At 46.6% G+C, this 10791-nt stretch overlaps 1 protein-coding gene across 1 annotated transcript; it reads left to right on the top strand.

The window, feature by feature from the left end:
* The first annotated feature begins 343 nt into the window (after positions 1-343).
* Positions 344-7581, top strand: LOC125530169 (G-type lectin S-receptor-like serine/threonine-protein kinase B120). Its single transcript, XM_048694574.2, has 7 exons — positions 344-1771; positions 1908-2009; positions 2095-2300; positions 2682-2892; positions 2970-3207; positions 3322-3472; positions 7048-7581. The coding sequence occupies exons 1-7, from the start codon at positions 451-453 to the stop codon at positions 7351-7353; spliced, it is 2535 nt and encodes an 844-aa protein (XP_048550531.2). The 5' UTR covers positions 344-450; the 3' UTR covers positions 7354-7581.
* The last annotated feature ends 3210 nt before the right edge of the window (positions 7582-10791 follow it).

The raw sequence follows: 10791 nt of genomic DNA, 5'->3' as shown, positions 1-10791 counted from the left end.
TGGACCAGGAACGGGAACGACACGAGGAGCCCATCATGGTCGGTGAAACCCTGCCACCCTGCCGGCGGCGAGAACAGCGAGATCCGGCCCCCGGCGAGAACCTCGAGATTCGCCCACATTGTCAACAATCCACTGTGTCAACCTGATCGGTCGCGCCCTCGTGCCAAAACACCACAGAATCAACTGTCGTTGTTGGACATGGTAGGTCGCATTATGCACTTGCGCGTCACGCGCACACACAGGAGACCAGACCACTTCACCTGCGCCCATGTGCACTGCACTTCCCTGGACCCTGGTGCATGCTCAAACTAGTCAATATGAACTCACAAGCTCGCGTCACCGTGTGGCTAGCTAGGCTACATCGCGGGCCTTGCAGGCCAAGAACAAGAAGGATCATGTACTGCATGCCCAGACGAAATGTCAAGGCGGTAGCTAGCTTGAACTTGATCGATGGACCTGTCACGTTCTGTCGTCCTCGTCCTCGCCGTCGCCGTCTGCCTCCTGTGCGCGTCGGCTGAGGATCAGCTGGCCGTCGGCGAGAGGCTCCTTGTGGAGCAAACCCTCGTGTCGGACGGCGGCGCCTTCGCTCTCGGCTTCTTCTCTCCGGACGACGCCGCCGGTCCGGCGAGACGGTATCTTGGCATATGGTACAACGGCATCCCTGCCCCCCGCACCGTTGTCTGGGTGGCCAACCGGGAGGCCCCGGCCGCCGGCTCCCCGACGCTCGCGCTGGCCAACGACTCCAGCCTCGTCGTGTCCGACGCCGATGGCCGCGTGCTCTGGAGTACTCCCGGCGCGGGCAGCACGTCCTCCTCGTCTTCCTCGCCGCCGGCCCTGCTGACGAACGAGGGCAACCTGGTCGTCCGGTCGCCGAACGGCACGGTGGTGTGGCAGAGCTTCGACCACCCGACGGACACGTTCGTCCCGGGGATGAAGGTGCGGCTGAGCCACCTAACGGGAGAGGGCAACCGGATCGTGTCCTGGAAATCCCCCGGCGACCCGGCGGCGGGGAGCTTCTCCTACGGCCTGGACCCCGGCACGTCGCTGCAGCTGCTCATGTGGAACGGCACGCGGCCCTACTGGCGCACGCCCGTCTGGAAGGGGTACGCCGTCGCCAGCATGTACCTCAGCGCCGGCACGGTGCTCTACACGGCGATCGTCGACACCGAGGAGGAGATCTCCATCGCCTTCACCCTCTCCGGCGGCGCGGCGCCCACGCGGTACGTGGTGACCAGCTCCGGCAGGTTTCAGCTCCTCAGCTGGAACGGCACCGTGTCGGCGTGGGCCACGATCCAGTCCTGGCCGTCGAGCGGGTGCAGCACATACAAGCGTTGCGGCGCGTACGGGTACTGCGACGTCACGGCGGCGCCGGCCGCGTGCAGGTGCCTCGACGGGTTCGAGCCGGCGAGCGCGTCGGAGTGGAGCGCGGGCGTGTTCGAGCAGGGGTGCCGGCGGAAGGAGGCTCTGCCGCCGTGCGGCGGCGGCGGCATGAGGGTGGGTTTCGTGCCGATGCCGACCATGAAGGTGCCGGACAAGTTCTCGCTCGACGCCGGCAACCGGAGCGCGGAGGAGTGCGCGGCCAGGTGCGCCGCCAACTGCTCGTGCGAGGCGTACGCGTACGCCAACCTGCAGAGCAGCAGCGCCAAGGGCGAACTGAGCCGGTGCATCGTGTGGGCAGGGGAGCTTGTCGACGCGCAGATGATCGGCCCGCGCTGGGGCGGCGAGACGCTCTACCTCCGCGTCCCCGTCGCTGCTGCTTCCACTTCCCCAGGTATAGAAACAAGTTAACCAAACTTTTCAGAGCTTTTTCAAAAAAACTTTTCCAGAGTTCCGCTGGATTTTACTGAATTCAAACAAAAAGTTTACTGTTGTTTCATCAAACTTTTGCCGTGTATTTGCATGTGCAGGTGGAAAGGCCAACAGAAATGCCGTGAAAATAGCAGTGCCGGTGTCAGCAGCTGTCCTGCTGCTGACATGCATTTTCTTTGTATGGTTCTGCAGATTCAGAGGTACAGTTACATTTCCTTACCTCTAAACATGCCAGGCCCAACCATTTCATTCTTAGAAAAGATGCTCATCGCAACAATTTTACAGAAAAGAAAAGAAAAACCGAGAGCCAGAAGACGCTAATGCCCGGGATCAGAACCGGGACCACAAACACATCGAGCGAAATCGGGGAAGGAGATCACACCGGAGACCTCGAGTTCCCGTCCATACGGTTCGCCGACATTGTCGCCGCCACGGGCAACTTCTCCAAGACCCTCATGATCGGGCGCGGAGGCTTCGGCAAGGTTTACAAGGTATACTACCTTTCACCTGTCTTTCAGTCACACGAACTTCGATGTTCTGTCAGTTTAGCACAAAATTCAGCGGAAATGATAAATGCCGAATATTCAGACTTTAAGCATGGCAATTCGAACGTTTTTCATGGCAACTTTAGTTCACGCGAGGTTGGCAAACATGGCAGTTTTCTGAGAAAAAACAAACTGGGACACAGTTGTCATGTCTTAATAACTAAAGTTGCCACCTCGCGTCAACTAAAGTTGTCATGAAAAAAATGTTTGGGATGAAATGCTTAAATTCCGAACGTTCGGGAATTTATCGGGGTCCATTCAGTGGCCAAGTAAATAAATAAAATCATGGTCTCACTCCACTGCTTGTTTCTGTTTACCATTGGGAAGGCAAAACTAGACGGCGGTCAGGTGGTCGCTGTGAAGAGGCTAGGCAAGGATTCAGAGCAGGGAGCAGAGGAGTTCAAGAACGAGGCGATTCTTATCGCCAAGCTGCAGCACCGGAACCTGGTCCGTCTCCTTGGCTGCTGCACCGAGGGGGCAGAGAAGCTGCTCATCTACGAGTATTTGCCCAACAAGGGCCTCGACGCCATCCTCTTCGGTACATACAATGTTCAGAGAACTCAAGTATATAAATGAAGGTTTCTTGCCATGGTTGCTGAAGTTTAGATGTTGCAGACAGTGAGAGAAAACTGGTGCTGGACTGGCCGACACGGTTGGGGATCATCAAGGGCGTGGCGAGGGGGTTGCTCTACCTTCACCAGGACTCCAGGCTGACGGTGATACACAGGGACCTCAAGGCCAGCAACGTGCTGCTGGATGCAGAGATGAGACCCAAGATCGCCGACTTTGGCATGGCAAAGATCTTTGGTGACAACCAGGTGAAAGCCAACACCCGGAAAATCGTGGGAACATAGTGAGTTATCTCAACACTTGACTGAATTTACAGAAAATGATAAGAAAAATACAGTGGGCATTAACAGATAAATGTGGCACCTCTTCTGACGAAACAAATACTATGTGTGGACAGTGGCTACATTGCTCCAGAGTACTCGACGGAGGGCGTCTTCTCGGTCAAGTCCGACGTGTACAGCTTCGGTGTGCTGCTGCTGGAGATCGTGAGCGGCATCAGGGTAAGCGCAACCGAGGGCATCATGGAGTTCCCCAGCCTCATAGTCTATGTAAGTACCTGAACTAAAACTGCTAATGCCTTTTTCATTTCAGTCCATGTCATGTCTAAATGCATATTCATCTTTAAAACATACACACAATTTTTTTTGATAAAGGATATTTTATTGAATAGATATATCGAGATGATATAATCACATCGAAAGAAAGCCCGGCCTCTGCATAGCTAGATGCACACAGCCAAAAAAAGTTCAGAGTACCCTAAAAGTAAAAAATAATTCGATACAATGCCAATAAAAAACATGTCTAGCCTAAGGAGTGGCAGATCCTATCCGTAGGTCACACCGCCATCCATGGGATAGAAAACCTCCCTGACCGTACGCTCCAGCCGTGTAGACGCCATTATAAAAAGGTCTCTGTCCTCCGGCCTCTGCAGGATAGACCAAGTACGGAGTCATCATGTACACACATGAATAACCAGCATAGGAGATGAGACACATTTGTTATTAAAAATTACATCATTCCTGGTAAGCCACGGTGCCCAGCATAAGGCCGCCGCTTCCACAAGAATATGTGTAGAAAAATGTTAATCAATACCGCGCAACCAGTTGCCGAACATGTTCCGTGCACTACGTGGTTTGTATAGATTCGAAGCTACTTGAACTATGGCCCAAACTTCCCGAGCGAACTTGCACTCAAAAAATAAGTGTTTAATAGACTCATCATGTTGGGGAAAGACACATGTCTTTAAACCATGTCAGTTTCGTCGTGCCAGCTTATCTCTAGTTAGGATGACTCCTCTGTTAAGAAACCAGAGGAAAATCTTCACTCTTAGAGGGATTTTGAGCTTCCACAATTTCCTGTTATCAACTGAAACATCACAATGAACCATTGCATTATACATGGATTTGACTGAAAATTTACCATTCTAATGCAAGTTCGATCGAAAAATGTCCGGCTCACCTGACAGTTGAATGTCCTCCAGGCGAGTGAGTAATTCATTCCATGCTGCCAGGCAAGGGCCAAAAAGATCCATACGGAAAGAAATATCAGGGTTTTCTTGTCATTGACTTGTTTGATTGTGACGAATTTATGTCTAACAATCCTGTACAAGCTCGGATATTGCACCATTAGTGGGTTATTCCCTAGCCAGATATCTTCCCTGAATCGAACCTGAGAACCATCCCTAACTGAGAAGGTCTCAAATTGGAAAAAGAATTCCTTGGCCTTCATCACACCACTTCAGAAATGCGAATCCCCAGGTTTCCAATGAACTTGAGAAATGGCATTGGATCCCGCATATTTGTTGCGAATGATTTCCTTCCATACTCCATTCTCAGTGAGTAGTTTGTAAACCCACTCGCTGAGAAGAGCAATGTTTTTAATCTCAAGGTCTTGGATTCCCAGCCCCCCTTGACTTTTAGGTCTGCATAATACGCTCCACCTAGTCAGTCGATATTTCTTGGATTCGTTATCGCATTGCCAAAGAAATCTGGATCTAAAGTAGTCTAGTCGCTGGAGAACCCCTTTCGGTAAGTGGAAGAATGACAACATATATAAAACCATGTTGCTTAGAACTGAATTGATCAAGATCAATCGTCCCCCGTAAGATAAGAGCTTGGCCTTCCAACTAGCTAAGTGTTTCTCAAGTCTCTCTTCCACATGCTTCCACTCAGCGACAGTTAAGCGCCGATGGTGTATGGGAATACCCAGATATCGAATCGGAAACTGCCGGAGCCGGCATCCAAAAATGTCAGCGTACTCAGGTGCTAATTCTGCAGCATCGCCAAAGCAAAAAAGTTCGCTCTTATGAAAATTAATTTTGAGACCAGAAAGTTCCTCAAAAGCACATAAGAGCAACTTGAGATTTCTTGCCTTATCTAGATCATGATCCATGAATAGAATAGTGTCATCCGCATGTTGTAGAATAGATAGACCATCTTCTACCAAGTGTGGAATGACACCACTAATTTGACCGTACATCTTAGTCCGCTCAACAAGGGTAGCTAGCATGTCGGCCACAATGTTAAACAAAATAGGAGAAGCGGGGTCCCCTTGGTGAAGCCCCTTCCTTGTCTGAAAATAGTTGCCAACGTCATCATTAACTTTTATGGCCACACTGCCTCCAGAGACAAAGCTCTCTATCCAACGACATTATTTTTGTGAAAACCCCTTCATGCGCAAAGTTTGGAACAGAAAGGGCCACTTAACCTTATCGTAGGCCTTTTCAAAATCTATTTTAAGAATGACATCATTTAAATTTTTTTGTGAAGCTCATGTACAGTTTCGTGCAAGACGACCACTCCATCTAATATGTTGCGACCTTGCATAAATGTTGTCTGAGTGGGTTTTACGACATGGTCAGCCACCCCGTTCAACCGATTAGACCTTCGTAAAGATTTTAAAACTTACATTTAGAAGGAAAATCGGTCGATACTAGCCTCCTTAATCTTAGGCAATAGGATAATTTCCCCAAAGTTTAAACGAGAAATGTCAAGGTCTTCAGCATGCAGTTGGTTAAACAACTGAACCAAGACTGCCTTAATGACGTCCCAAAAATATTGATAGAACTCTGCGGGAAAGCCATCCGGACCCAAAGCCTTGTTGTGTTCCATTTGAAACACCGCGGTTCGAATTTCCTCCTCAGAGAAGGGGGAGGTTAGGAATTCATTTTCCGCTTCCGTAACTTGAGGAATGTCATGAGTAATGTATTCATCCAGCTGAAAATTTGATTAAGCCGAAGGTCCAAAAAGCTCTTTGTAATACTTAGTACTAAAAGTTCTAAGTGGTACGTCCTCCTCAATTTGGCCTTCCTCCTGGTCAAGGGTGAATATGCGTTTCTTTTCTATGTCTGCCATTGGCAAGCATTTGAAAGTATTTCGTATTATCATCACCTTGCACAAGCGAATCCGCCTTGCAACGTTGGTACCATTTCATCTATTCCTCGCGTAGTAGGCGGGCTATCTGCTCTTTTAGATTGCTTTTTTGCTCAATCTCAACTGCGGACAGAGGCCTCACCTCCGCTATTTTATCAAGGGAATCAATTAAGGTAGATAGTCGCAGTTTTTCTTTTTTGTAGATGCCAGCAGTATGCTTGGCTCATCAACAAAGGAATCGACGCAATGCGCGAATTCGATTATTCCATCGTTGAATGGGTGTGTTACCGCGAGGCAGACGCGCCCACACTTTCTTAACCAGGTCATGAAATCCCTCTCTAGTGAGCCATCCCAATTCAAATTTAAATTGGTGACGGTTAGAACTTAGGATTGGTTGTCGAAAATCGATGAGCAATGGAGCGTGATCCGATAAGGTCTCAATTCTTTCTAATGCCCGAACCGAGGCTAGGGGATATTTATATTCCCAGTCGGTGGTAACTAGCACCCGGTCAAGTTTTTCAAAGGTTGGCATCGATCGGTTATTGGCCCAGGTATACTGACGATCAGACATCGTGATCTCCCTCAGATCCAGACTGTCGATAACAGCATTAAAGAGGAAAGGCCACCTTGTATCAAACCGGACATTGTTTTTTCCTACTGATATCGAAGGATATTAAAATCCCCCGATTAACATGGGGTGGGGATTGTCTCGACAGGTATTAACAAATTCTTTTATTATTATTTTTATGTAGGCATGGAGCCTGTGGAGAGAAGGGAAGGCAGGTAAGCTGGTGGATCCATCCATGGCAGGGAGCTGTTCACAGGATGAGGCATTGCTCTGCGTCCACGTGGGGCTCCTGTGCGTCGAGGACGACCCAAGCCGGAGGCCGCTCATGTCGTCCGTCGTGTCCATTTTGGAAAATGGAAGCGCGTCGTCGCTGTCCCTCCCGACGCCGGTGCAGCCTGCTTTTATCGAAATGATGGGAGACAAGAGCCAGAGAAGCGATCTCGAGAACACCAGGAACACCATGGCCATGACAGTTCTGCAAGGCCGGTAGCACAGTAGTAACCGCAACTTTCTTCAGAAGGAAGCTGCACTAGTACTAGTATTTTTATTGGTGGAAACTCCAGATTTGTAGAGCATTTGTTACAGATATAAATGAAAGATGTATTTAGAGGAGTGTTCAGTTGATCAGCCTTGAAATAGATGGTAAGAATGTCTTGCTGAAATTGAGATATTTATCATGTTAGACTGAAAAATTATTCAGAAAAGTTGTGCATTAGACATTCAAAGGTTCAGTCAAACGAGTAGATAAGCACAAGAACATAGTGATTGTGTGCATCCTAACTATACAGAGACCGGGTGTGTGCTCATCGTGTTTGTATCCTCTTGAAGCTTCATTTTGAGTTAATAAAATCCACCCTTTAAAAAAAAGCAGAAGAATATAGATGCGTTCGAAGTCGACGACCTCAAATGTGACGGTTTCAGTCCAGTAGATTTTGGGTGTCGCCGATAGTCACTTCGAGAGAGATCTGTCCCGGAGGTCGAGGTAGCTAGAGGTAGGTCGTAAGTGTGGGTCAGGATCAAGGGACTTTCATCGCCTCTAAGGTCCCGGCATACTGGATGTTGATTCCGCTCACCTCCAACCTTCTACGAAGACATTGGAGAGTCGGAATCTCTGGACGAGAGTATCCACCAGCAGAGCGTACTTACCAGCGAGGGTATGTGGTTAGAGTCATCTGAACGGTCCAAACTGACAGGTGTCTCGGACCAAATTAAGACTCAGAGGTACAGGCGCGTCTATGTGCCGCCCGCAGCAACTCTAGTACAGGGTCGCATGCTGGGTTCCGTTGTTGGCCCAGTAACCACGTGGTCACTTCATGTTGGCGCCATCCATGTTTTTCCTTCACATTTATATTTTCGTTTCACTCAAAAACTATATTCTTGTTTTCTCTTCATATTTTAACCATTGTTCATATTTTGAAACATTCTAAATATATATTACAAAAACATTTCATGTAAAATTATAAAAATGTTAATCATAATTTTGAAAATGTTTAACATGTATAAATAATGTTACTCCTCTGTATGAATTAGTATGTTCTTGACATTTAAAAAAGGTCACGCATTTAAAAATAATATGTGTGACATCTAAAAAAACTGTTTATACAATGTTAAAAAACATTGCGTAATTTAAATAAATTGTTTCGTACATTCAGAAAAATGTTTGCTATGTTTTAAAAATGCATGGGAAAAGATCCACCACAACACAACATTCAACCATGGGGAAATGTTTTCCGTTGTATTATTCTACTTTATATTCAATAAAAAAATTACAACTATGCATAATAAAATATATTAAGTCATATGTATGTTTAATTTTGTGTTTGACACGAGAAAAATATCTACAGACTCCGTTGGGAAAGGAAGGGGAGTGTATTTCTCTCTTGCGCCGGGAAAGGGAAATGTAAATATGCGGACGTGCCAGTGTACCGTAGTACACCAAGAAAAAGATACGGGAAACGAGTACTTCATTAATCTCATCGGAGAAACAAAATTACAAGATCCCGTAAAGAAAACAAATGCGCTCCGTGGCCTACTAGCGCGGCCAGCCTGACTGTGGCGATTGCGGTCTCCTGGTTCCCGAGGCCTCGGGAGGCTCCCGGTTAATTACTCCCGCGGGTTGCTCCGCGGGATACCTCTGATTAAGCTGTGTGGTCATCTTTGTCGTCTTCGCTTCGCGTTCTCCATGCATGATGATGATGATGCGTGTGTGGGCGGCGGCGGCAGAGCCCGTGTCCTCGTCGGTACACGCGCCGCAGGTAGTGTGGCCTTTGCGGTGGCCACGCCCTCCCTTGCCGTCGTGCCTCGTCGGTTTTTGCGGCGTTGGAGTAGTTGGTGTTGGGCTAGCATGGGTCGCGGTCGGCTCAGACATCTTGATGACATGTTGCTTCATCGGGGTGTTCAAGGGGCTACGCCTTGCGGGAGTAACGGTTTGGGAAGACCGGCATCAGTGTAAAATAAACTGACACACTTAAATATCCGCAACCGATCCTCTAATACACTTAAATATCCTGCGGTTAGAGCTTGCCGGAATATTTAATTATATATCCATGATTAAGCCTGCTAGTTAACATGCAATGTATGCATGCATCCGTTTCTGAATCTTTAGTCCACACTAGAAAAAAAAAGTTAGTGAATCAGTAATGGCCATCTTGTGAGCTTTAGCTAGATACACGTAGGTATGGAGAAGCTTTCCCATTCACGTGCATATGCAAAACACTATCGTATTTGTTCCTCCTGTGATTCTAAGAGAAAAGTTAGGAAAAACATTAGAGAAAAGTATACTTTTCATTCCTCAATTTTTGGCGGAGTCTAGATTTGGTCCCTCAATTCCAAAATCAGACAATTTGCACCCTTAACTTCTCAAACCGGACAAGATTCATCCGTGGTCACGGTTTTGACCGGTTTTGGTGCTGTCCCACCCTGGTTTTGACCGTTCCGACTCAAATTTGCCTACCTTTTCCAAGTCCACGTACTGTTTTCAAATTCGGTTACTTTTTTTAAATACGTGAACCTTTTTAAAATGTGTGTACTTTTTTTAAATCGGTGTAATTTTTTCCAAGTTCATGTACTTTTTCAAATATGCATATTTTTTAAAGTTCATTTATTTTTTAAGTTCATCTAATTTTTTAAAATTGATGCACCTTTCATATTCGAGTACATTTTTTCTGAAAGAGTTCATGAATTTGAAAATTTTATGCGAACTTGAAAAGAGTACGCGGATATGCACTTCTTTTGCGCAAAAATATGTGGATTTCAAAAATTATTTCAACTTGAAACAAGTACGTGAATTTCATACAAAGTTCATGGATTATAAAAGCAACACGGATTTAAAAAAAATGCAGACTTCGGAAAGCATGTGGATTTGAAATAAGTATGCGAATTTCAGAAACAATTCATGGCTTTGAAAAAATACTTGGATTTGATAAAATTACACAAACTTGGGAAAATACGGGGATTTGGAAAAAGTACGTAAATGTTAAAAAATCATGGATTTGTAAAAAGTACGCGAATTTCAGAATAGTTCGCTGATTTGAAAAAAGGTATGTTTATTTTTTTTAAAATACGCGACCTTGAAAAAACTACGCGGAGTTGAAAAGTGTATGTGAATTTCAAAAAGTTCACGGATATAAAAAAAATTACAGGAATATGAATGAGCACCGGTCAAAACCGGGGTGAGTCAACACCAAAAACCGGTCAAAACCGAGTCCAGGGACGAACCTTGTCCGGTTTCGGTAGTTGGGGGTGCAAGTTGTCCGGTTTTGAAGTTGAGAAACCAAATCTAGACTTCACCAAGAGTTGAGGGACGAAAAGTATACTTTTCTCAAAACATTATAAAAAAACTTTCCACGCTCATAGATACTTCGCGCGACAAAATCTCGTCGAACATTTTGGTTCTAATGTTATCAACCAATTCCCACATCAATGCGCG

The sequence above is a fragment of the Triticum urartu genome, chromosome 5A, assembly GCF_056163025.1.
Source record: "Triticum urartu cultivar PI428250 chromosome 5A, HENAU_Tu73, whole genome shotgun sequence".
NCBI lineage: Eukaryota > Viridiplantae > Streptophyta > Magnoliopsida > Poales > Poaceae > Triticum > Triticum urartu.
This window is presented reverse-complemented; position numbering and strand designations above follow the sequence as displayed.

Coding starts and splice junctions, on each gene's coding strand:
- LOC125530169 (XM_048694574.2), top strand. CDS start 451: ATGGACCTGTCACGTTCTGTCGTCCTCGTCCTCGCCGTCGCCGTCTGC. Junction 2,301..2,681: donor GCTTCGGCAAGGTTTACAAG/GTATACTACCTT, acceptor ACCATTGGGAAG/GCAAAACTAGACGGCGGTCA. Junction 2,893..2,969: donor CCTCGACGCCATCCTCTTCG/GTACATACAATG, acceptor TAGATGTTGCAG/ACAGTGAGAGAAAACTGGTG.